Raw genomic sequence first — 27,705 nt, 5'->3', positions numbered from 1 at the left:
AAATAACTATCATGTGAAGCATAATCCAATTGAAAACTAAAATCATGATGACAAGTTTCATGGTTATCATTATTCTTAATATCATACAAGTCATCACAATAATCATCATAGATAGCAACTTCGTTCTCATAATCAATTGGAACCTCTTCCGAAATAGTGGATTCATCACTAGATAAAATCATGACCTCTCCAAATCCACTTTCATCAATATAATCATCATAAATAGGAGGCATGCTTTCATCATAATAAATATTCTCATCAAAACTTGGGGGACAAAAAATATCATCTTCATCAAACATAGCTTCCCCAAGCTTGTGGCTTTGCATATCATTAGCATCATGGATATTCAAGGAATTCATACTAACAACATTGCAATCATGCTCATCATTCAAATATTTTATGCCAAACATTTTATAGACTTCTTCTTCTAGCACTTGAGCACAATTTTCCTTACCATCATTTTCAAGAAAGACATTAAAAAGATGAAGCGTATGAGACAAACCCAATTCTATTTTTTCGTAATTTTCTTTTATAGACTAAACTAGTGATAAAACAAGAAATAAAAAGATTCGATTGCAAGATCTAAAGATATACCTTCAAGCAGTCACCTCCTCGGCAACGGCGCCAGAAAAGATCTTGATGTCTACTACACAACCTTCTTCTTGTAGACGTTGTTGGGCCTCCAAGTGCAGAGGTTTGTAGGACAGTAGCAAATTTCCCTAAAGTGGATGACCTAAGGTTTATCAATCCATGGGAGGCGTAGGATGAAGATGGTCTCTCTCAAACAACCCTGCAACCAAATAACAAAGAGTCTCTTGTGTCCCCAACACACCCAATACAATGGTAAATTGTATAGGTGCACTAGCTCGGCGAAGAGATGGTGATACAAGTGCAATATGGATGGTAGATATAGGTTTTTGTAATATGAAAATATAAAAATAGCAAGGTAACTAATGATAAAAGTGAGCGTAAACAGTATTGTAATGGTAGGAAACAAGGCCTAAAGTTCATACTTTCACTAGTGCAAGTTCTCTCAACAATAATAACATAACTGGATCATATAACTATCCCTCAACATGCAACAAAGAGTCACTCCAAAGTCACTAATATCGGAAAACAAACGAAGAGATTATGGTAGGGTACGAAACCACCTCAAAGTTATCCTTTCTGATCTATCTATTCAAGAGTCCGTAGTAAAATAACACAAAGCTATTCTTTCCATTCGATCTACCATAGAGTTCGTACTAGAATAACACCTTAAGACACAAATCAACCAAAACCCTAATGTCACCTAGATACTCCATTGTCACCTCAAAGTACCCGTGGGCATGATTATACGATATGCATCACACAATCTCAGATTCATCTATTCAACCAACACAAAGTACTTCAAAGAGTGCCCCAAAGTTTCTACCGGAGAGTCAAGACGAAAACGTGTGCCAACCCCTATGCATAAGTTCACAAGGTCACTAAACTCGCAAGTTGATCACCAAAACATACATCAAGTGGATCACGTGAATATCCCATTGTCACCACAGATAAGCACGGCAAGACATACATCAAGTGTTCTCAAATCCATAAAGACTCAATCCGATAAGATAACTTCAAAGGGAAAACTCAATCCATTACAAGAGAGTAGAGGGGGAGAAACATCATAAGATCCAACTATAATAGCAAAGCTCGCGGTACATCAAGATCGTGCCAAATCAAGAACACGAGAGAGAGAGAGAGAGAGAGAGAGAGAGAGAGAGATCAAACACATAGCTACTGGTACATACCCTCAGCCCCGAGGGTGAACTACTCCCTCCTCGTCATGGAGAGCGCCGGGATGATGAAGATGGCCAATGGTGAGGAATCCCCCCTCCGGCAGGGTGCCGGAACAGGGTCCCGATTGGTTTTTGGTGGCTACAGAGGCTTGTGGCGGCGGAACTCCCGATCTATTGTGCTCCTCGATGTTTTTAGGGTATATGGACATATATAGGCGAAAGAAGTCGGTCAGGGGAGCCACGAGGGGCCTACGAGGGTGGGGGCGCGCGCCTCCCTGCCTCGTGGCTTCCTCGTTGCTTCCCTGACGTAAACTCCAAGTCTCCTGGATTGCTTCCGTTCCAAAAATATCTCTCCCAAAGGTTTCATTCCGTTTGGACTCCGTTTGATATTCATTTTCTTGGAAACACTGAAATAGGCAAAAAAACAGCAATATGGGCTGGGCCTCCAGTCAATAGGTTAGTCCCAAAAATGATATAAAAGTGTTTAGTAAAGCCCATAAACATCCAAAACAGGTAATATAATAGCATGGAATAATAAAAAATTATAGATACGTTGGAGACGTATCAGTAGCCATTTGAGAACTCTCTTTTATTTAAAAACTTTCATATCTAAGTATTTTCTTAAGCAGCAAGGAAAAAAATGACATTCCAAGAATAGCACATCTCATGCGGAGAAGCAAAAAACTTAGGCTCAACCGATACTAACCGATAATTGTTGACGAAGAAAGGCGGGATGCCTAACGGGGCATCCCCAAGCTTAGATGCTTGAGACTTCTTGAAATATTATATTGGGATGCCTTGGGCATCCCCAAGATTAGGCTTTTGTGTCTCCTTAATTCCTTTTATATCACGGTTTCCCTAAATCTTAAAAACTTCATCCACACAAAACTCAACAAGAACTCGTGAGGTAAGTTAGTAAAAATAAATGCAATAACCTTATCATTCTCTACTGTAGCAAATCGCTAAAATTATTATTTAACATTTCCTACTAAATGCCTCTGCATATTTAATAGTCCTATCCTCAAATAGAATCATTAAACAAGCAAACATATGCAAACAATGCAAACATAACAGCAATGTGTCAAACAGGACAACTTGTAAAGGATGCAAGAAGATCCATACTTCTCTGACTCCAAAAATTCTGAAAAATTACCACACTGTAGAAAATTTATCATAGCTTATTGTGAAAAATATTCAACATTTTATCACATTCTTACTTTTCTCAAGAATTCACGCACTAGCGTGCAACTTTGTGTTTTCAAAAAATAACATATAGACTTGCAAAATAAGCATGGCAAAGGCTATACTTGACATTTTTATTAAAATTAAAGATGCAAAACATTATTATAAATAACATCAAGCAATTACAATCAAAATAAAATGACGCTCCAAGCAAAACACATATCATGTGACGAATGGAAATATAGACCCATGTAAGGTTACCGATAATGTTGGAGACGAAAGAGGGGGTGCCTTCCGGGGAATCCACAAGCTTAGTTGCTTGGATATTCCTTGAATATTACCTTGGGGTGCCTTGGGCATCCCCAAGCTTAGGGTCTTGTCACTCCTTATTCTCCTCATATCAATATCTCACCAAAAACTTGAAAACTTCAATCACACAAAACTTAATGGAACTTCGTGAGATGTGTTAGTATGATGAAGACAAATCATTCACTTTGGTACTGTCAAAGACAAGATTCATAATTGTTCTCAATGCCTAATGTACCTTATCATTTCCACAAATTATATTGAGAAATATAACCCATAGAAACTATAAACAAGCAAACTATGCATTGAAAACAGAATCTATCAAAAACAGAATAGTCTATAGTAATCTGAACAAAGACCATACTTCTGCAACTCTAAAAATTCTGAAAAATTAGGACAATGTAGGGAATTTGTATATCAATCATCTGTAAAAAAATCAGATCAAAAGAACGTTCCAATGAATTTGAAAATTCCTGGATTGAGCGCAAAAGTTTCTATTTTTGCACAGAATCAAGTCAACTATCATCCACACTACTCCAAAGGATTTACTTGGCACTTTATTGAAATAAAATCAATAAAACATGATTAATACAGTAGATTAATCATGTGAACACACAAAAATAGTAGTATAAGTGTTGGGTTGTCTCCCAACAAGTGCTTTGCTTTAATGCCTTTTAGCTAGGCATGATGATTTCATTGATGCTCACATAAAAGATAAGAATTGAAACACAAAGAGAGCATCATGAAGCATATGACTAGCACATTTAAGTCTAACCCACTTCCTATGCATAGGAATTTTGTGAGCAAACAAATTATGGGAGCAAGAATCTACCAGCATAGGAAGGTAAAACGAGCATGACATGAAAACTTTCAACATAAAGAGAGGAAACTTGATGTTGTTCAAATGTGTAGAAGCATTCATTCCTATCTCAAAATAATTTTCAATAGCATCATGACTGAATTAAACAATATAGATATCACACAAAGCATTCTTTCATGATCCATAAGCATAGAAAATTTATTACTCTTCCACATAAGCAAATTCCTTCTCATCAATAGTAGTGGCAGAAAACTCAACAAAATAACTAGCATGTGATTGAAAATTAAAATCATAATGAAAATTTCTTAGTTATCATTATTCTCTATAACATATATCTCATCACCATAATCATCATATATAGCAACTTTGTTATCAAAATCAATTGAAACCTCTTTCGAAATAGTGGATTCATCACTAAATAAAGTCATGACCTCTCCAAATCCACTTTCATAATTATGAGAATAAGATTCGACACCCTCCAAAATAGTGGGATCATCATTACATAAAGTTGACACTCTTCCAAACCCACTTTCATCAATATAATCAACATAAATAGGAGGCATGCTTTCATCATAATAAATTTTCTCATCAAAACTTGGGGGAGTAAAAACATCATCTTCATCAAACATAGAATCCCCAAGCTTATAGCTTTGTATATCATTAGCATCATGGATATTCAAAGAATTCATACTGACAACATTGCAATCATGCTCATCATTCAAAGATTTTATGCCAAACATTTTATTGAATTCTTCTTCTATCAATTCAGCGCTGTTTTCCTTTCCATCATTTTCAAGAAAGACGTGATAAAGACGAATAATATGAGGCCACCTCAATTCCATTTTTTTTGTAGTTTTCTTTTATAAACAAAACTAGAAATAAAACAAGGAACTAAAAGATTTAATTGCAAGATCTAAAGATATACCTTCAAGCACTCACCTCCCCGGCAACGGCGCTAGAAAAGAGCTTGATGTCTACTACACAACTTGTTCTTGTAGACTCGTGTTGGGCCTCCAAGCGCAGAGTTTTGTAGGACAGTAGAAAATTTCCCTCAAGTGGATGACCTAAGGTTTATCCATCCGTGGGAGGCGTAGGATGAAGATGGTCTCTCTCAAAAGACCCTGCAACCAAATAACAAAGAGTCTCTTGTGTCCCCAACACACCCAATACAATGGCAAATTGTATAAGTGCACTAGTTCGGCGAAGAGATGGTAATAAAAGCATAGTAATGATAGTAGATGTTGATTTTTGTGATAGGAACAATAAAAAACAGCAATGTAGCAATTCATAAAACGGAGCACAAACGGTATTGCAATACTTGAAAATGAGGCCTAGGGTCCGTACTTTCGCTAGTGCAATCTCTGGACAATGCTAATATAATTGGATCATATAACCATCCCTCAAAGTGTGATGAAGAATCACTCCAAAGTTCCTATCTAGCGGAGAACATAAGAAGAAATTATTTGTAGCTATTCTTTCCGATCGATCTATTCAAGAGTTCGTATTAAAATAACACTAAGTTATTCTTTCCAATCGATCTACCAAGAGTTCGTACTAAAATAACACCAAGTTATTCTTTCCGATCGATCTATCAAGAGTTCGTACTAAAATAACACCAAAGCAAATTCAGATTCTTAATACTCAATCCAACACAAAGAACCTCAAAGAGTGCCCCAAGATTTCTACCGAAGAAACAAAAGACGAGAACGTGCATCAACCCCTATGCATAGATTACCCCAATGTCACCTCGGGAATCAGCGTGTTGAGTGCCAAAACATATCTCAAGTGAATCAATATAATACCCCATTGTCACCACAGGTATTCATATGCAAGACATATATCAACACTACAAAAAAATACACTTCTGTGATGATACGTGTTTGTCACAGTAGGTCACGTTTTTTGTCATGCATGTACATCCATGACGATTTTATGACAGAATCAAGATAGTCATACCTGTGTTGTCGTAGAAGTGTTCCATGACATTACCAAAATTATCATCATGGAAGTGTCCACTTCCATGATGATAAATCGCGCGTCACAGAAGTGCTTTCGTCAAGGGTGACCGACACGTGGCATCCACCATAACGGAACACCGTTAAGATATCGGGTCCGGTTTTGGATCCGATAACCCGTTAACAGCCCCCACCAATGGGGATTTTCCACGTGTAAAATCATCATTGGCTTGAGGAAACACGTGTCGGCTCACCATTGGGAGAGATGTCATCCACTCATTAGACCCAAGGCGCCTATGATACGTGAATACGTGGCACGGACCAATAGAGGCCCATTCCTGTGAAAAGGCCGGCCCGTTTGACTTGGTCAAAAGGTGGCGGGCCGGCCCACGGAAGCCTGTTAACGGCATGTTCGCATATAGCCCATTTTCAGCCCGCTAACCCAGGGCCCGTTATGGCCTATCCGAATTAGGCCCAGTACCGTCATTTGGGCCATCCAATATGATTCTAGCCCGTTTTAACTTCCGGCACATGTATGGCCCATGACGTCTTTCGGCCCATATGAGGCCCTTTGTAGCTCTTGGCCCATTAACGACTCGTGGTGAAACTAGCCCGTAATGAACAGTGTATCACTTTATACCCATTAACGGCCCATTATTCCATTGGGCCATTTCCAGCCCATGTTATCTTTCGGCCTTCTCAGGGCCCATTTATTCTTGGGCTCATTTCCAGCATTCGGTTACTTACGGCCTGTTACTGTCATTTTCTGCTTCTAGGCCAAATTCAGCCCGTGGTTACAGTCGGCCCGTTTGTGGCCCGTTAATACGTTGGGCCGTTTTCATGTAAAAAAACCCGTTGGGTTGTTATCATAGAGTTATCAAATACGGCCTATTAACGACCCGTTATGGTCCATGAATAGTACGGCCCATGATTGGCAATATGATGATACGCCCCGTAGAAGGCCCATGGATCCTACGGCCTGTAAGAGGCCCATGGATCGTTCAGCCCGTAGAAGGCCCATGGATCGTACGGCCCGTAGAAGGCCCATGGATCCTACCGCCCGTAGAAGGCCCATGGATCCTACGGCCCATAGAAGGCCCATGGATCCTACGGCCCGTATAGAAGGCCAATGGATCCTACAGCCCATAGAAGGCCCATGGATCATACGGCCCGCAGGAGGCCCATGGTTACAACAGTCCATGTGTTGCCATGATTATTTTGGCCTAGTTTCCAAAAATAGGTTATTGTGGCCACTAGAAAAACACAGAAAAAGAACTGCAGTGACTACAAGCAAACAACTAAACAAGACAATAAGGAAATAAATAAGCAAGCAATTAACGCTAGCCTATTACCGCTATTACACATATTATATCCACTGGGCATCAAAGTTCGCCACCAGTGCAAATATACGGAACAAAGCAGCATATTACATACACTGGCCATCAAAATTGGCCACCAATGCAAATAAACGCGGCAGCAAAACAAGAGCATAACTAAAACAACTTCAGAAGAGCTCAAGAAACGTTATCCTGGGTATCCACCATGCTGGCAATAAGCTTAGCAAGCTTATTAGCTTTGTCCTGTTTGGCGCTAAAATCCTCCAACGCTTGCTGTTGCACCAGAAAGTATGCATCTGAATGCTCCAGGGACTTCCGCAGTCCTTCCGCTTCTTGTCGTAGCACAGTTGATCGATGTCTTTCAGCTTGTAGTTGAGACTCAAGAAACCGAACTGATTCAGACAGTGAGTTTGAATAGCTTGTGCAAGCGGTAGTGGCCAGTAACTCGAACTCTAAACCAAGACAGGACTTTGGGGTTGTCTCACTGTCTTCAAGATAGTCTTCCATAGCTGTTTTATCAGCTTTGTTGGAGACCAACAAGGATGTCTCACTATCCTGAACCTTATCTGCATTACTTCCTTTACCATTGCTTAATAAGGCGCTCTTCCCCAATATTCTGTCAGCATTCTAAAAGAAGAAACAAGCAGAACATAACAGGTTTAGCATGTACTAGTATATGAAACTCATTTCGGTGAACCAGTTCATTAGTAAGGTGGACAGGATTAAACTACCAAGTCTTCTATTGCCAAGTACTATTACATAATAAAAGCATCAAACAAACATATATCTATGTCCGATGGTCACTGCATTGTCTTGCCAAATCAAAATAGAGACACGGTTCAAATCATATCAGTTCAAGACAAAGCAGCAGTGAAAGAATACAAAGTGTGGGAAACTACACGGCACAACAAGATTTCAGATGGGTGAGATGCCGCCGCCGAAGGGGCCTCGCACTGGGGGAGAGCCGCCGTGGAGATGTCGCCCGCGGCGCCGGCTTCAAGGTAGCCGCTCCATGGGGGTGCAGGATGGAGCACCGTCGGCGCCGGGAGGTCGAGTTAAGGAGAAGGTGCGATGCGATGAGTGTACAACCTCTTTGGTGGCGCCGAGTAGGCCTAGGCTTCATCCGAGGAGTCGGTGAGGATGTTGCGGTTCCGGTGGAGCAGGTTAAGGCGGAGCTGTGTGGATGGAGCAGCCGCGATAGACGAGGCGATCGTCGGAGCAGCTCCTTGGAGGTGGAGGACGAGGCGGCTGAACCGGCGGGACGACGAGATGGACGACGGATCCTCATCCGGGGAGGTGGACGAAGGACGTCGAGCTGTTGCGGTGGACGCCGTCGTTGGGGAAGAAGCTCCGGCTGGGCAGCGGTGAGGTGGCGGACGGAGGAGGGTGGGGTTTCGCGGCTGGAACAGAGAGGTTATGGCGGCCTGGGATTTCGAAAGGTGAAAAGGAGGCGATGGGAGGGGGTGAACCATGACTTAGGGACGCGCTTGTCCAAAATGTAGGGTGTGTTACAAAAGTACCCCCCACCGATTTGAACTAGCGGCCCTTTCGGCTCAAGGTTAGAAGGTGGATTTCGCGTGTCAGGATTTGGCAGCTGGAGGGAGTTTTTGCGCGCGTTGTCATATCGGGATAGCAAGGCGTGGGTTGTGAAGGCGCCAGTTTTGGGAGCACGATATCTGAATTTTCGAGATATAACAAGGCGCGGGTTGAATTTTAGGGACAAGCCTAACGTGTAATATTGTACTTGTACGTACCAAATCAATTCGCACTTCCCTCAACCAAAAAGAAAATGAAAAAAAATAATACTATTCACACCACACAAAGAGAGAGTCTTGCCCCGTTTTACTATACAAATGCTATTCAAAGCTACTCCCTCCTTCCATCTAAATAGGGCCTATGCGTTTTTCGATGCTAACTTTGACCAAATATTAGAGCAATAATATATGACATGCAACTTACACAAAGCACACCGTTAAATCCGTGTGTGAAAGGAGCTTTCAATGATATAATTTTCACATTGTGCATGCCATGTACTATTAATCTTGTCAATAGTCAAAGGCGGTCTTAAAAATGCATTACGCCCTATATAGATGGAAGGAGGGAGTATGAATCCATGTTATGTCCAATTAAATTTTTTCGCTTGCTGTATAATGCATGTAACCTACTCATACCAACATTTTTGTGCATTCCAAATGTCTATACTACCGCTGCAATTCGAACTGAATTTGAATTTGTTTCTCTATTTCAATAAGAATCTACAATCATGATTGTTGCCAACTTCAACCATCATTCGTGTATTACCTTAATAACACACCACATGATTACTATAGAGATAGATATGAACTATGTGTACTACATGAACTCGAATTCTATTTTTTGAATACACATGATGTTGATTCCAAATAATGGTACATTTGATGTACTAACTATATATTCATAATCTAAACCATGTTCCATACATACACCGTGTTTATCACACAAAGTATAGTGCCCCGCCCCCTACATTATGACAAGTATTTAGACCTGAGCTGCAAAAGCCACACATTAGCCCAAATTATAATCAATGTTCTACATTATGATATCCTCTTCAAGTATCCGTATCCACTTATTTATAATGAATTATGATCTTTGTTCGTCTTTTACACCTTCATCCTCTTCTATTTGTAGCTAGCTAGCACTAACTTTCTATCGTGCATGCACACGCCCGCCCCCCTCTTACCCACCCTTAGCGTCCCCTCCATCGCGCACGTTCGTTATTTCTCTTTAGGTCGTCCACCCGTGGTGTGTGTAGGCCCCCGGCTCCTTCTTTCCGGCACACACCGGTCGATATACCTCTCTAGCCAAGTGTGCCTACCACAAACACATATATACTTCCCCTCTTCTCTTCTCACCGTCCATGCCCCCCTATGTCCAATACGGTTCCACGCAGGAGCACACTCCCGCCCCTCTTTTCATTGATCTCATACTCGCACACTCCTCCCCCTCGACATGGTAGGCCTCTCGCACCACCTCCTAGCCGCACCCCTCTCCCCCTGCCTGTCTCTCTGGACCTTATTTGCTTCTAGCACATGCAGGCGTGTATACGTACTGATCTCCCTACATATAGCCAGGTCAACTATAACTCATTTTCCCCACGCACCGATACACTTACCTCGCTAGTTATGTCTCTCCCTTTCTCGGACACACGACGGTTCATCTTCCTATGTAGTTACGTATGCTTACCACAACCATATCGTCTCCCCTCATGATCTTTGCATACCTCCCGACCCGTCTCTCACACGCACGTGCATAGACAGACAGACATCCCCCGCCCTCTCTTATTGATATTGCACTCGTACCCTCCGTTTGTCTAGTAGACCTCTCCCACCATTTGTGAGACGCCACTCCACCACCAACCCTCCGATGCTCTACCTTTGTCTTTCTCCCAACCTTATTCCTCTGCTACACATATCCATGGATGCCGATCGATCTCCCTCAATACATAGCTAGGTCTCTCTCCTTCCCCACACATATACTAGTCGATCGGTCTCTGCCCCCTCCCCCCCCCCCCCCCCACACACACACCGATAGTCGAACGTTGTAGGTAGGTATCCATGCCATGGAGAAAAACTGCACCTCTGCCCTCTCAAATTCTAGTAGGCCAGCCGCCCTGTATCTTTGACGTGGGCAAACACAAATTCGATGGCACTCTTTATCGATCGTGCAGCCACACACTTCATCCCTGTTTTCAATTCTATCGATATCTCACGTCCATGACTCCATTTCACACACATTGCATATGTTACGTTTTTCTGTTTGAGATATCATCAACACATTGCCTCTATTTCGCACAAACCATCTCTCTCACACCCACCCACGTACGTACCTGCACCTAAAGAAGAGGTGCACGCAGGACGCACGTACTCATGTCTCGTTCCCGGCCACACCCGCACGGGTACACGGTGGAGTTCGTTTCTGTACGAAAAGGCAGCCCACGTGATAATTTGATGCGTGTAGCGGTTATTTACTCGAAGGAGGGTCGGGTACCACGCCTAGACGGAACAAAGTTCGACTTGATGCGTTAGTATTAAATAAAGTTATATATTCCTCAATGGCACGTACAAAATATAAAACGATTGCCGTGGGGAAAATGGAAAAATGGGTTTGTCTCTCGTCACACCATCTCACACAAGGCGGCGGTGGCCTCTCTCTCTCAGCGTTGGTCAGTGATCCGGCCGCATCCCGTCCGCCAGCAGAAAGGGAGGATGTGCATCGTATCTCCATTCGACGGTGTTGAGGCAGCACGTCCCGATCTGCGGTACTCGCTGTTCTCTCTGACCAAGCTCCGGCGCGGTAGGGCCTTCGCCACTTGCTCGCTGCCGCAGTATGGGAAGATCCCGGCCGCCGGCACCCTCCTAGTAACATCCCGACGACCCTCAGGTACAGCTTCCTCCGGCCTTACTCCACTGCCCATCTTCCCACATTGCTGCATGTGGATCTTCTTTAGTTGTTTGCTTAAATCGTATCTCGGCCGGCGTACTTTCCATCTTGCAATCTCGTCCTCAAACCATTTTTGATAAACCACCATGTGCTATCTTTCCCTTATTACATGGAATATGCTTCTTTTTTGTCGGCGTATGTGTCTTCAACTCGTGTTATTGGGCGGTAATTGTTTCCTTTCTACCTCCTTTTGCAAACAGGGCTATCCATTTTCACCTCGTTGCTATTGCGACCTTTTGGTGAACTGCACAAATGTTTTCTTAAGTGTTTTGTGCATTTCCACCAAAATGTCACACGGGCAACGTTTTTACATTTCCGTGGGACTGCAGAAAGGGAGATTGGTTTTGCTATCCTCCTCATCCAACTCCGTGCCTAATCTTCTCCAACAAGAAGTTAGTCCTAAAGAGAGATCGTAGAGGTGATCGGCTTCTATTTGTGTGTGTTATGTTTCATCATCTAGTTCCACTATTATTGTAATCACACTGACTGGATATCTTTGCAAACAGGGATGGTCCGCTCGATTTTAGCGGAGCTGCACAAAATGGTCGGATTGTGGTGTCCTCCATACACCTCTTTTTTGGCTACAGAGTTGGGTGAAACTAGCTGCCAAGCAATAAACACTATGCCAAGGAAATGGAGCCATGCCTACGAATAGCATCGATCAATTATATATTTTTCTTTATTTGTGCACCTTCTCACAACTTTGTCTTCAGTTGTGATGTGAATATTGGTGCTGATCTGCGAACCATTGAGATGCATGAGCAGCCATGGTAGTTTCATTTGTATTTGATGGAATGTTGTAACGAGATAATCTTGAGGCAAGACACATGAATCCTAAGTTGAAACCTTTTTTTCCTGCGGGAACCAAAGTTGAAACCTTCATAGCATCACAGTACAATTTCATTAAAATTATGCGTACATATAAACAAATCCTGAAGGATCGATAGCAATGCCAGAAACAATTCGACTTTGTTTCACTGACATGTTGGACATCCTTCATCCGGCTCCACCTGCCATGCAGCAATATTGAGTGCACAATACAACTGCAGGGAAAGATTCACCCCGGTCGTTGCGCCGCAGTAGTAATGACTAGTGAGCAGTCAAATCATAGAGCCCCACCTTCGCCACAGTAAGTTGCTCGGACGAAGCAACCATCATTTCTCTGTTCCTTGAATCCGCTGGTACTCCCATATTCCCACAGTAATAAGTTGCTCGGGCGAATCAACCATCACTTCACCTTTCCCACAGTAAGTACTAGTACCTCCTTTTTTTACTCTAGAAACAACCACACGCGAATATTGGATGGTAGGAGCACAGCAACTGAATCAAAAATTCTATAGTATGAGAATAACTTTGAACGTAAGCCATTGATTCACTCTATCCAATGGTCATAGTTGGAAAATCCAAACAAAACCAAGCATTGGATCAACTCTTTTAGCACTCAGATTGTTGCCGCCTGCTCAACCGCCTGCCCACCTAGCCCACCTATATATCCGCTCACGTGTGATGACCACAGGAGCTATCCATTCAGATTGTAAGTTAAAAAAATAAAGGTCGATAACTAATGCGGCACCTCGGGCCAACGCGGCCAGATCGCATTTTGCACGAGAAATTACACACCATATTTTGTTGACATGTGGTCCCGTTCCAACTTGTCAGTGAGACGACGACGAGTCCTTTTCTACTAGTATTTCCGAATGGACGTGTAGGCCGGGGCGCCTCTTCGTGTACCGTGGCAAACTGGCAACCGTCCACCGACTCTTCGCCTTTCCCTCTCGATTTGGAACTGTTGTCGCACGCTCTTCCTCCCTCCTCCATTTGCCTTCACCCTTCCTTCTGCCATTGTTCGATCGTCTTATCCATGGAGGGAATAGGTCGGAAACAACCCCATTATTCTTGCCCCGATCTGAAAGATGACGTGGTGGAGGAACTCATTGATCGGTGTGACGTCATCACCTCGGCTAGCATGGCAGGTTCGTTCAAGACCATTCTCGACTCAACTAATAACATCATTACAAGGAACCCAAGGGTCCAGGAGCGGTTTGATCTCCCCTATCTTCTTTGTCGTGACCCTACTGACTGGCGCGGGGACGACGGAGGCCTCGCCTTGTGCAAGTTGATGCCGCTTGATAATGATACGTATGATGTTAAGATGCCATCGCTTCAGGGCAAGGCTTGGGCAGGTGCAAATGGAGATTGGGTTGTTTATATTGGGTACAACTGCAAGTGGGAACTTGTGAATGTGTACACTCGTCACCGGGTTCCACTTCCAAAAATCTCAGCAGACTGCCCAGAGGTTGAGCACACCGGTATTCTACGCACGTTCAAATATGATCATGGTGACTGTCTTCTACGGAAGATAGCAATTTGTCGAGTTCCCAACCGATCTTGGAATTACAAGAACTATGAAGTTGTTGCTATCTTCGACAAGCTTGTTGTCATCCTTCGTGGTTCGACTCGATGGATATTGCTCAAAAATCATTTTCTATACACGGATGTGTACTGTGATGCAATTCATACGAGGGTCTTGTGTTTGCTTCCACCACTCATGGCACTGTTTTTGCATGGGATCCTCATAGTTTCGGTACGTTTGTCTTCCACTGTAATTATAATTGTTTCATCCACATGCATGCGGGTTAGCAAGTTTCCCTTTACTAATTAACCTTCTTCTTGTGTTTCGAAGGTCCTGTGAACATTCCACCACCTATACTTGAAAAAATTTATAACCAAGGGGGAGATAACGATGGTGATTATCACGAGCATGAGGACGAGCAGGGCCCATATACTCAGTGGCGCCTGGCAACTTATTCCGATGGATCACCCCTTCTTGTCTGTATACCGCCCACTGCTGATGTTACTACTAAGGAAGCAGGTGTTGTCTCCCATGGTCGCACTCTCCGGGCCTATTCCAACACCCGTTGCATGGTATTCGGGATGGATACTAGTGTGCTAGCGCCAACACCTTCTCCCTGGTACAATATTGATAGTCTTGGAGAAAACTCGCTCTTCCTTGGAAAAAACTATCCAATGATGGTGAAAGGCGATCCAACTGCTGTTGACACAACGTTACTAGTACCATTTATGAGAAGCAACTGTATCTATACCTCGGACATTTCGGTGGTTCCCTACCATGGTACTGATATAGTAGGCCGCTTCAGCCAGGATGATCAGTCCTGCGTTGGTCTTGAGATTGACAATAGATGGCCCTTCCCAAAGAATCACTTGTGGTTCAAAGCAAGCGTTTCCAACGCCGAGGATTGGTTGAGTTGAAGTTCATTTCATTGCTTGTTATTTGTTGTGTGATGAAAACTTTAGTATTTATAATGTATCCTCGTTGTCGTTGTGGGTTGATGACCTGTTGTATGTAATAAAATGATATGCATGTGATAAACTTACTAAATTTATGAATGGCTTTCGAGTCGCTTCTCTGAGTGAGTGCTGCGACGAGGCAAAAAAATATTTTCCGAATACATAATTGTACGTGCATTGCAACAGGTTATCGGATGAGGCCAATCAACAATAGTAGTACACTATTTGTACTAGCTTCACATGATTCGCGTGTCGGGCGGGTGTTTTTACTATAGATGCGAATCCCATCATCCTAGGTCCTCGGATGAGTCCAGTAGAAATTGCATTCTGATGTTTGGGTTCAAACTTTCAGAACTGCTGCACTATCTCTACGTCTACGTATACGTAATACAACAAGTTTTAAACTTGAGACCAGCCACCCACCCTCACAAAGAACACTTTTTAACCTAGCACAGACTCCGGGAAATTTGGCCACAGTGTGAGGTGGGCCATATGTTAATGTGTTCGTTGTACGTAACCAGCACCTCGAATCCTCGATACTGTACTACTATAAGTAGTAGGAGTAGTAGGGTGGCATGGGCCAGAACAAGCATTCATGTCCAGGAGTACGGCACACGCCACCAGCACGACTTCCATATGACACCATATTTCTTGGAGTCCGTGCTACAGCAATCTCTTCAACCTCGTCGTTTCCCTAACTCAGCCATCGCGCGGTGGGCGAGGTGGGCGTTTGCCGATAGTCGGTTTCCTCAACTGCGGTCGCACTTGTAAGGCCAATTCCAATGCACGACCCCAAACGGACCTCCGTTTTGCCCGGATTCTGTCCGTTTGGGTAGGGCAATGGGGTCGTGTCCGGGCCATGTCTCGGATGCGGTGGCCGTGCGCCGAACGCGCGGACGCATCCCGGCCGCGTACATTTTTCTTTGCAAACACATATCTTTTTTTCATCATTGATTTTTTGGTACATGGAAATACATCACCAGAATTTTGACTAGAAAAGCAAGACCAAAGAAAACAAGAACCACAAGAATACATTTTAGAAGATATCCAACTTCCATGACTGCTCCTGTAAGTTGGATTAGTGCCTTCTCGATGCATTCATTGTTGATCTTTTTTTCGCGAATACGCAAAGCTTGCGTATCTTTTCATTGATAGAAGAAGAGAAGATGAATACAATAGAGGATACAACACATGAGTATGGAACCTAGAGCAGAGAGAGGGATGCATTCATTGTTGATCTGCGGAGGCTCGATCTTGCGTGCTTCTTTCTTCTTCGAGTGTAAAGAAGTAGACGTTTCTTCCTCGCATCTAGTCTCATGTCTAGCCTCTATTCTATCAACAAGTGCACTAGTCTCATCTCTAGCCTCTATGCTAGCTAAAAGTGCTAGAGCATCTACTAAATTGCGCTCTATCAATATATCGATGTACTCTTCTTCCCAATACCAAAACTTGCATCCATTCTACACAATAAAATTTGAAGTTAGCACAACTAGTCTAATCCGAGAGCACAACCAAAGATTTGGTCGAGTTCTTCCTCCTTTTGCCGACACGTGGGACATCCAGCATCCAGGTCGTGTCATGCAAGAAAATAGAGTGGTAGTTGAAGCCACGTGATGTGCATCTTGGGTTAAACTGTAAATAGAATCTTACTACTCTTGAGTAACTCCAAAAGCGGCCACCAAAGATCTTTATTGGATTTGTTTTTCATCACCAGCACGTCGAGGTGAAAGATGTGCAGGTTCAGTGGGTCCTCTTGCGTTTTCACTGACATGTGGGACCGCATATGAGCAAACAGACGATGGGCTCCGCGCGTCTGCTGGCTGGCTGAGAAGATAGATAGAGGAGGGATGAGCACGGACTCCAGGAAATTTGTTCTATGTAATGAGCACCTCGATATTCGCGTGTGGTTGTTTCTAGAATAAAAAAAGGAGGTACCCCTACTTATGTTACTCCCACTACGCCTAGCTTAAGGTTAGTAGGTGACCTTGCGCTTGGCTATTCGCCTCTTCCGGAAGTCGATGGTTCTACAGTAGTACTTCTGGCAATCTAACACCAAATGAACTGCTGCACGTCCACCGCTTGAAGCAAAAGTTTCTCCTCGTGCTGCGAGCCACCGCGCATGCGTTGGCGAGGGAGAAGGCGTAATCAAGATTCTCGTCGTTCTGCGAGTTGACGGGACACATCAAAGTTATTTAGTACGTACTCTCTCCAAAAAAGGGCTGACCATGTCATGGCTACCATCCCGTGCTCCGTTGTTGAGTACGTGCACTATTCACGTGCCATCGAGGAGAAAAAATATTGCGTAGTAGGTGCCATCGAAGTGCACGACTCACTTACGCACTGCTTATCTGATTATCTCCATTTTCTTGCATGACATGTGCACCTTGATGCTAGATGTCTCGCGTGTTGGCAAAAGGATGAACAAAGCTCACGTAAAATAAAAGAGTTGAAGAACATAGATTCCTGACGACCGAGAAAGAGCAAGGAACCTCGTGGTGGAGCGTCTGCAAGGAACCTTGCGCGTTTTCCCCTATTTTTTGTCGCCTGCCCACCTATAAACAAATAAAAGAACATGAACTCTTCGCTAACCACTAGAAACGATACATCAGGATGCTAAGTTGAAGATGTTTTATAGTTTATATTGATAACCACGCAACAAGCCATGCATGTACAGGACGCATGCAGCCACGCATGTACACACGCCAACGCATTAACTCCACCGGATCCAAATCATGCACATACGCGCACAGCATGGAGCACACAACGCACGTAGGAGTACACAACACGTGCATGCACACACACTCGGCCGCAGAATGCACGTGAATAACACATGCATGCGCACACACTCGGCTGCATGGAGGCATGCGCCATCGCGGCGATGTCCGGTTCGTCGTGCTACGGCGAAGCTCGCACACAACGGCGCCTACGCATCTCTTGCAGCACCTCTTTGTCATCGTTGCTCAACGACTAGTCGGAGACAAAGACGACCGCAGCCTCGGCCTTAGAGCTAGCACCGATGGAAAAACACGCACGCTGCACGCACACGAGCACGTACGGAGTGTCCATGACGTGGTGCATCCCCAGTCACCTCTACTCATTCTGCGCACGTTGTCTATCAAGGCGGCTGCATGCCTAATGATGATGGGGGTGAGATCTTCTAGGACTCAGATGATGACGAGAAAAATTATGAGACACAAGGTGACGTACACCGTCAAGGTCCACGGTCAAGGGGTGCTAAGTGCTAAGTGCTTAGATGTGCTTAGATGAGGTGCTAAGTGCATTAAATGGCTTAGTAACTCAAGTCTTCAATGCATAGGTGCTTAGTTTATTGTTGCTAAGCTTACTTCATTTAATTAGCTATAGACTCAAAACTGTCTTTCCACCGTTTCTTCCTGCGGTCACCAAACTAGTCTCTCTCTTCTTAATTAACTTGCCACATCCTATTTTATGCCTACGTGGCAGGCTTAGCAGCTATACATGGTGGAGCACTAGGAGAGACCAAGGCTGGTCATAGTGGGGAGTAACTTATACTGTAACATATTACTATGTTACTCTAAACATCTCTATAAACCGGAAAGGAGGGAGTGGTAACATAGACTAGTGTCATATGCAGAGTATGGGAGCACATGATATTTCCCCGTCCAGACCGATCCCAAGTTGGCTTCTCTCCTTCTTGGCCCAACAAAAACCCCTCCCCCCTCCCGCGTGCGCTTCCCGCCCGGCGCCAGCTGAGCCTGCCGCTCCACATTGATGGCAAGTCAGGGCGCCGCGACCTCTCACTGCTTCCGCCGTTGAAGCGGCGTGCCGACCGAGGGCACCGCCCGCTGCACGCCCGGCATTTCAGACTACACAGTGGAGAGTAACTTTAGAGGAAGTACTACAATTAGATGACATAAGCAGGCTATAAGGATTTAAATATAGTATTTGTGCTTAGTTGAAGGAGAGAGAAGAGGAGAGAAGAGAAGCGGATTGCAAACTTGTAGCCGGTTGTAGCAGGAGCCCCAACATACTTTGTGAGACAAAAGGTGGGGCCATTATTAATGATATAGTATTATACTAAAGGGACTAACAGAAGCCTTAATTACTCCTTTTTTTAGACAAACCTTGGCGGGGCTATTATTGACTTGGACGTGGGGTTTGGGGGCCAAAGGCCTGCTATTATACTTGGTCTTACTCGCACGACCGACCTGACATGCTCTACTCTAGCCGCCGCTGTATCATATGGTTTCGCACCGTTCCAGATCTTAGCGCCGCCACGCAATTCTTCTCCAGCCCTCCTTCCGGCGTGCACCGCGAGAAGGGACAGCCGTCCTCCGAACCCCGCCTTCGTGATCCTGTACGGGAGAGGGGCGATCAGGTTTTTGGGGAGCACACTCCTGTGACTGCTGCCAGCGACGACTTCCTCAACGACAGCCTTCTTCCCCGACCTCAGTAACCTCTTCATCAACGACATGAGTGACAACATCAACCACGGTGGTTCTGCTCCCGCTGTACAGTATGTGATTCTGTCCTCCTGGTTTAGTCCGCATCATTACTTTGATGTTTGCAATTGTCGTCATGATCTATTTATTGCTGATTCGGATTAAACCTCATGGTAAATTGCTTATATATTCAACAATCCAATCAAAAAACCTGATTATAGGCAATTTACTCCGAGTAGTTTTGCTGCGCTTTTGAAGCCGCCTACTTTTAAGGGGGCGCAATATAAAAGGTGGCGCACAAGAGCAGTATATAGGTTTCAGATCATGTAGTACTATGACGCCACTAAGGGTAAGCCTGAGGGCGATCTTAATCCTACACAGCAGGAAGCTTTTGAGAACATGGATACCCTCTTCAAAGCCGCCCTCCTGAGTGTTCTTGACGATTCCATTGTGGATTCATATATGTCGTTTGACAGCGGCAAAGACATGTGGGCTGCGCTCGAGGCCACGTTTGGGCCCTCGGGCGCTGGCAACGAGTTGTACGTCATGGAGCAATTCTGTGACTACAAGATGACTGATGAGCGCTCTGTTGTTCAGCAAACTCATGAGATACAATCACTCTCTAAGGAACTTGAGTACTTTAAGTGTGTGTTGCCGAACAAATTTGTTGCTGGGACCATCATTGCCAAGTTTCCACCTTTGTGGAACGATTTTGCTACTTCTCTGAAAAACAAGAGACATGAGTTTTCTGTTTTGGATCTCATTAGCACTCTTGATTTGGAGGAAAAGGCGAGAGCAAAAGACACACGTGCTCGGGTCGCTGAGGGAGTTTCTAGTGCCCACATGATACACGAGAAGAACTTCCAGCCCAACCAGCCCCAAAACAATAAGAACAAATCTCAGGGGAAAGGCAAGTTTGATGCAAAGAACAAGCTGTCACATTCTACCAACTTCAAGAAGAATCCTCACTCGTACAGAAAACGCATGCTCCTCTTCTTCCACTCCTACAGAAATCCCCAGCCCTCCTTCTTCCCCACTCGCACTGCCACTAGGCTCATCTCTGGCTACTCTTCTCAAACCCGTGAGCTCGGCGCGACCCCCACAAGGAAAATGGAGTCGGCTGGCCCTAGCGCCAAGAAGATGAGGCTCCCGCCAGCGGCGACGTCGGTTGTAGATCCCGCACCCGGTAGCGCGGGGAGAAGCGGCGAGCCCCCCCCCCCCCCACCCGGATCTGAGGAACTGGTAGAATCTCCTGTGGACCGCATCAGCGATCTTCCGGACGTCATCCTTGAGGAGATCATCTCGCTTCTCCCCACCAAGGATTGCTGCCGCACACAAGTCCTCTCAACTCGGTGGCGCTCTCTATGGCGCACCGCGCCCCTCAATCTCGACTGTCGTCAGATATCTGTCCTTTCTGAATTTGATCTCCTCAGGGCATGTACAATGGAGGCATCACCTAGTGGTGGTCTCAAGTACCACATCAACTCAGGCTATAGCATAGAAAATTTTCATCCAATGCGGATGATGTCATATGGCAGCCTCGATGGGAGTACGTAAAGGAAATTTGGGTGCATGTACTCTCTTTCTCTCTCGTTCTTTTCCTACAAGGACCACACTTTTTCTATGGAGCAGCTGGTTCTTCTGCAAGTTGCACCTTGCTCTGCAAGCCGCTGCCTTTTTGCTCAGACTTGTCCACGGAGGCTTGTATCTTACGTGGAAACCGTGAGGCAGCTGTCCAGGGTGGACCATTGGCCATGCCCTCAGAGCCATCGTCTCTTCTCACCAGCAGGGCCCCGTTCAATGCCTCTGCATCCCGACACGCTACCTGTTGTCCATACCCGGCACGGTGGACGCTCTAAATTCGGAAAACTCCAGCAGTTTGAGTTGTACCATTACCACAAAAGTTTCATACCACGAACACACCAAGAATTCATGCCCACACCACCGTTGTCCATCTCGCGGTTTTCCTCCTCTCTCCACACCGCCACCTTCGCCCGGTGCCATCTACCAGACGATCTGGTACAAATGCTTCGACTCCCACTGCTAAAAAAACTTTCGCTTGTGGTGGTTTATCTGTCGGAGGCCTCACTGCACAGCATCATCCACTCCAGTTGCCCTGCCCTGGAGCGCTTGTGGTCGTCACCATGTTCGTCTTGCACTACCCTGGTGAACTCGGCAGACCCTTCTTCAAATTCAGCATATCGGTGGTCCTCATGTCCGGGAGCCCACCCACCGGCTAGCAGCTCGTGTGGCATCTCCGGGTATTGCAAGACGAACATGGTGATCACTCAGTGGACCAGCTGGTAGGCCATGTCCATTCCTCGCTCCCGGGCAAACCCTGGGGTCCGCCGATACGCTCGACCAACGAGCCCTCGTCGCTGACCTCGAGCGCCTCCAACGTCTGCACGACAGCCTGGATAAGCAATTGCTGGGCCACATCCTTCTCCAGGATTGCTCGACGGATCCTGTCAGCCACCGGGCTAGACAGCTTGAGCTCCGTGACTTTTCCTGAGAAAGGGTAGAGGAAGAAGAAGGGCGCGCCACAGAAAAATCACCTTCACGGCCAAGCAAGGCGGGGAGTCACGGTACGTACCTATTGCACCCTCGGCGAGCCGCTGCGTGAGCGCCATCAGCTCCTCATGCTGGGTGAGGGCCTCGTTCACCACGGCGGCATCCTTTGCTCGTCGGGAGTGCAGCTCTTCAAGTTCCGAGCACGCGGCTGCCACGACCGTCAGTCAGAACCAACTCGTCGACAACACCAACAAAAGCTTAAGGCACAGAGTCGGCCCGGAGGCCAACTTACCGGTGAGCTCCGTATCGCGATCGCGGGCAATAGCCAGAAGCCGGTCCCTCTCCGTGGCCACAGTGACAAGCCGGCCATGAAGAGAGGCGACTTGTTGCCTGACGGCCTCGAGGTCGCGGCGGGAGCTCGCCAGGGCCTCACCCCGGTCCGCCGCCTGCGCCGCCAAGACGACCTTCTCGCGGGCAGCCTCCTGTGCGGCGGACGCGGCGGTAGACCGGGTCTCTTCGCCCATCCGGCGGGCCTCGGCCAGCTGCGACGCAAGGACCGCGTTCTCCAACACGGCCATGCTTAGTTGCCCATCCGCCCGTGCCACTCGCTCCGCTAGCTCGGCCCGCTCCGCCACGGCATTGGTCTGAGCCTTGTGGATGGAAGAGCAAAGCACGGCGAGCTCCACCTCCTTCTGCACCAGGTCAGCCCTGAGGACAGTGGCGACGTCCCAGTGGTCGGCTTCTTGCTGAAGAAACCGGGTCTTGGCCTCATTGCAGGCCAACAGCTCCTGCGCAGAAGCAACCCAAGCGTTGGTGAAGACAAAGCAGACGCACAGACCGGGCGAAGGGGAAGGCCAGACCAAGACACTTACGATGACAGTCGGAAGGAACTCTGTCGTCAGGCGATTGAGTTTCCTGCGCAGCCCAGCTCCTTCACGACGTCGACGTCGAGCGTGACCTGTCCCGGGTCATCCCGAGAGGCAAACACCAGCCGACGGATGTGGTCCCCGCCCCCCAGGGCCAGCACCAGCGCCCTCTCATGGCCACCCAGAGGTAGTGACCAGGCTTGCGACAGACTCAGGGCTGCGCGGGCGCCGGATCCGCCGCACCGGAATCCTCAGTGGCCCCCGAACGGCCACCTTGGAGGAAGGCCTCAGGGTCCGGAAACTCCTGGGTCTCGAAGGTGGGGAAGATTCTCTCGGCTGGCACGGCCTCGATCGAGTCAGGCTCAGACGTGGCCGCGCCCCCAGGAGGACTCGCGGACCCGCCACGCGGCGGGCCCCCGGTGGCGGCGCCATCGCCAGCAGCAACCTCGCCGACGGGACCTGCAGGCGCGACAAGTGCCCCCTCTGGCGGGGCAAGAATTTCCTACCGCAGCTCCGTGGCGTATTCATCGACCGCCTCCGGTGACGGAGCACCCCCGATGTGACCACGCCGATGTGGACGAAGCTGTCACCGGAGCTGTCGCTCTTTCGCAACACCTCCTTCGTGCCCGGAGTTGCCGCGTCCCATTTCTGGGGAACCCCGACATTGGGGAACGCCGAGGCTCGTCGTGGCGTGGCCCCCGAAACTGGCGCGGCAACACCACGGTCGGCACGGCGCAAAGACTTCTCCGATGCGGGAACGAACGCCTTGGCAGTGGCGACGTTGAAAGGCGAAGCAACAAACGTCAGACGACGAAGCAAACCAAAGGCAGAAGCCAAGAGGGGCACTCACCCTGCCGCGAAGATACGTGGTCTCTTGGCGCACGACAACGGCGCCGACGACCACGCCGAAGACCTCTTGGGGCCAGACGCCGGCGGGACGCCCTTGTCCCACCGCCGCGGCTGCAGCCTCGGCGCAATCCCCGCCAACCGCTCCCTCCCGTCGCGGACGGGGAGGGTGACGGCGGAGGCGTCACAGAACCTGACTCCTCGACGTTCGGCGGAGGCACCGCCCACGGAGGACGCAGCGTCAGGCGGTCCCCTTGAGACGGCCGCGGCCCGGGAGAAGCGGAACCCTGGCTCCGCGACCTCCTGCTGCAGTCGCTGCGGGGCCGCGACGCGCTGCACTCGCTGGGTGTGCGGCGGTCCCCCGGGGGCACGCGGGCTCGATCCCCGCTGTGATCACCCTGCGAGGAGTGACGTGATGCCCTGTCACAGGGGGCGCCAGCGCCTCGTCCGACCTCAGGCGGCACAGGGCCAGAGACGGGCCCTCCCGACGGGCCCGGGAAAGCTCTTGCGGACGGAGATGGGGTCTTCCCCACTGTTCCTCCTGTTCATGACACCCCCGCGGCGACATCATCATCATCATCGCCATCATCCTCATCAGAGCTCCCCGGCGGCGGCTCAGGGTCCTCGTCTGAGGACACATTCCTGTCCCCCGCCCCTCTCCGTTTCTTCCGGGCAGCGTTACGGGCGCACTTGGCGTTCTCCTCCGCCCTCCACGCGCTCATGGCGGTCCTTCAGCTCCTTGAGCCGGGCTGCGCGAGCACGGTTCCGTCTCCTGACCTGCAATGCGAGATGTCCCAGCTCCTGACCTACCAAGCGAAGCGCATGAAGGATAACCAGAGATCTGGAGGAAGACGGGGAGAAGGAAGCGAAAAAGCTTACCAGAGCGATAATGCCCCTGTCTGGGAGCATTGTAAGAAGGTTGACCGGCGGCCAATCTGGGCAGCCGGCGACGGCCTGACGCACGTGGCACTGAACCTCGGCCTCCGAAGGCAAGGGGTCAGCCGTCACCGTCCCCGCGAAGGGAGGGGAGAATTGATTTTAACCCCCCCAGCTCGCGCGCCTTTGATCTTAAGCCCCTTTGTTCGTTTGCCTTCCTCTGAACCCCCCCCCCCCAGTTCTGTCTACTTGTTGCTGGTACCCCCTTTTGGCATTGTTAACAACTTTGTTAGTGTATAACTAACATATTGAAATAGGAATAGACAAAAGTACCCCTCTGTTTGAAAGGCACATCTTTGTACCTTGTCCGAATTTTCAAACCATAAAATATTTTGGCCAAATAAGAAATGACATGATTTTCAGATAGACAGAAAAAATCAGAAAATTCACACACCAAAACTCATGCATACATCAATTAGAACAGGGGAATATGATGTTACCTTTTCAGATCCATCACACCCCTTAGTCAATCCAGCCCCTCCCACTCAAATCCCATGCCAATCACACACACAAGACCTAGGTTTCCATGATTTAGAAATTGTACCAGAAGAAGAGCACAAAATCTGTGAAGAATACAAGGGGGGAGAGGTTGCCTTACCTTGGGCCAGCGATGGAAGGTGGCGGATGGGGAGAAACGCGGCGGAGCAGGGCAGCGGACGGCGGGCGCAGCGGCTCTGGCGGCTAGCGGCTAGGTTGAGTCAGGAAGGGGAGGGGAGATAGAATGAGAAACGGGCCAGGCCTCGGGCCTCTGTCTCGTGAGTTTGAGGAAAATTGGACGAGGGCAGATTTGGCAATTACAAATTTGTTAAGTCCAGATTCTTTCCTTATGCGCTAAATCCAGAGATAACAGCGCTAGAGGGGCAAGCGAGCCAAAATTAGGCTGCGTCGGGGGCTTCAGAGGAAGGCAAACGAACAAGGGGGCTTAAGATCAAAGGCGCGCGAGCTTGGGGGGTTAAAATCAATTCTCCCCGAAGGGAGCCCGGTCCGCGGTCATCTCGAACAGGCGAAGGGCGGGCCGCCGTAGCGGCACGACCCCTCTCGCAAGGTAACCACCAATCACGGTGGCGAGGTCCACCCCTCGGGCCTGAAGGGCCGTGACTGCCGCGGGGCAGCCATGGAGCAGCTTCGCCTGCTTCTTCTTCTCCGGCCCATCGGACCACGCGGCCGGGGTGGTGTCGTGAAGACCCCCGGTGAACACCGGCAGAGGGCACTCGGGATCGTTCTTGAGGTAGAACCACTCTGAGCGCCACCCGCTGTTGGAGCTCGTCAAGGGCCCGTTGATAGCCATCGGGTTTCCCCCGCTTGAGCCGGATGCCAGTGCACCCGATCGTCGGCGGGTTGTGGCTCTGCTCGTCCTTCAAGCAGACAAGCATGAAGAAGTTACGGAAGAGATGCCAGTGCGCCTCGATGCCCAGGTATCCCTCGCACATCGCCTCAAATGCCACCAGGTGCTGGATGCCATTCGGGTTGAGGTGCTGCAGCTCGAGGCTGTACTCGTGGAGCACGGCGCGGATGAATCTCCCCGCCGGCACGGAGAACCCGTGCTCATGAAAGGCGACAAAGGAAACCACGTACCCCTGGGAAGGTCGTGGGGAGTCCTCGAGCATCGGCTTGATCCACTCCCGCGCCTCGGTCAGGCACGGGAGCATCCCTGCATCGACGAGCGCTCGCAGCTTCGCCTCGGAGACGGTCGAGCACTGCCAGTTCGACATGGCCGCGCGCGGGGAAGAAGCCGGCGTGCAACGGCGGTGTGGGGACAAAGGTGAATCGAGATCTGAAAGCCTTGCGAGGCGATGGAGATGGCTAGTGCGCGGATGGGTGAAGAGAACCCCTGCGGGCTTCCCCCCTCGACATAAAGGAGGAGAGAGGCACGGGCGGCAATGATTCAATGCCCGGGCCCGCCCGATAGAGCGTGGGGCCTACTTCCTCACGCGTCGCGTTAGCCTGAGGCCCCGACTTGCGACTGGGTCAAGGGCTTTGGGGGCAGCTTCATCTGCCACACTCATCCCCCTCCACTCACTGGACTCCCTCTAACATAAAAAAAAAAAAGACTTGTACTGCTACGCTCAGGGGACGAACCCCCCACAGCAGAGGCGGCGAGGTGTTTTTTCTCTCCATCTGGCTACCATGGATCTCCTTCGAAGCGGGGTGAGGCCTATTTATAGAGTCGCGGCGGTCAAGCCCTATGCGAGGAGCGGCGCGGGGGCGACGAGGCTTACAGTGCAAGCCGCCTACCCCGCCCCTGGGCCGCGGTAGCGGAGTAACGGCCCGGCCCCGTCCCGTCAAATCAACTGAAGATGGGCCATGGCCATCGACGCCAGGTCAAGTCCCGCTGCCAGTCCACGTCACCATCAAAAGGCGAGCCCGCCTTCACCGAAGCAAATAAAAAACCCAGTGGCAGAGTCCTTGACTCTACCGCGGGCTCGGGGGCTACACCCGGTGGGTGCGCTCGCGCGCCCCCACCGAAATGAAGCAAGGTCGACCGAGAAGCAGCGTGGTTCACTAAGCCTAAGGGAAAATCCATCATTTTCCCTCAAGCTCGGGGGCTACTGGCGAGGGGATTGGCCGGGGGTAATTAACCTAGCCCCTAATCCCTCAATCACCAAGACTAATCAAGGCCCGCAACGAGCGAGGCCCAACATCAAGGACAAAAGGCCGGCCCATGTCCTTGCACGAGCAGGGAAGCTGGGCATCAGCCTAGGCCCCCTCTGGGGGGTCACGCGACCTAGCGTCACGAGCCAAAATCTCCGCCTCGCACGACCTGAGAGGCGACGTCGAGTTAGCAGGTGTGGCGTGTCAGGGCCGCAGGGCAGAAGAATCTTCGCTGTCAGGTAATGATGCGATCTTCCCCCGCGTGGGGGGAGGCGCTGCAAGGACAGGCGAATCCTTCGCCCCTAAGACATCGAGTAAGCCAGCCTCGCCCAAGCAGGCTTCAAAAGCTAAGTCAGGAGCTCACCCAGGGATTCCTCGA

At 48.4% G+C, this 27,705-nt stretch overlaps 1 protein-coding gene and 1 long non-coding RNA gene across 2 annotated transcripts; both read right to left on the bottom strand.

The window, feature by feature from the left end:
- Positions 1-7,246: 7,246 nt before the first annotated feature.
- LOC109760564 (uncharacterized) lies at positions 7,247-26,793 on the bottom strand. The gene is made up of 3 exons (XR_012205097.1): positions 25,333-26,793; positions 25,175-25,250; positions 7,247-7,993 (listed from the first exon to the last, which is right to left on the bottom strand). It is a non-coding gene; the product is annotated as an uncharacterized lncRNA (long non-coding RNA).
- LOC120976749 (uncharacterized) lies at positions 21,471-23,082 on the bottom strand. The gene is made up of 4 exons (XM_073510613.1): positions 22,959-23,082; positions 22,379-22,874; positions 22,169-22,294; positions 21,471-22,083 (listed from the first exon to the last, which is right to left on the bottom strand). Exons 2-4 carry the CDS (start codon positions 22,662-22,664, stop codon positions 21,860-21,862), a joined length of 636 nt encoding a protein of 211 aa, XP_073366714.1. The 5' UTR covers positions 22,665-22,874; positions 22,959-23,082; the 3' UTR covers positions 21,471-21,859.
- Positions 26,794-27,705: the final 912 nt, after the last annotated feature.

This window comes from Aegilops tauschii, chromosome 3 (genome assembly GCF_002575655.3).
Source record: "Aegilops tauschii subsp. strangulata cultivar AL8/78 chromosome 3, Aet v6.0, whole genome shotgun sequence".
Taxonomy (NCBI): domain Eukaryota; kingdom Viridiplantae; phylum Streptophyta; class Magnoliopsida; order Poales; family Poaceae; genus Aegilops; species Aegilops tauschii.
This window is presented reverse-complemented; position numbering and strand designations above follow the sequence as displayed.

Coding starts and splice junctions, on each gene's coding strand:
- LOC120976749 (XM_073510613.1), bottom strand. CDS start 22,664: ATGGCCGTGTTGGAGAACGCGGTCCTTGCGTCGCAGCTGGCCGAGGCC. Junction 22,295..22,378: donor TCGCGATACGGAGCTCACCG/GTAAGTTGGCCT, acceptor CGGTCGTGGCAG/CCGCGTGCTCGGAACTTGAA. Junction 22,084..22,168: donor GCTCGCCGAGGGTGCAATAG/GTACGTACCGTG, acceptor ACCCTTTCTCAG/GAAAAGTCACGGAGCTCAAG.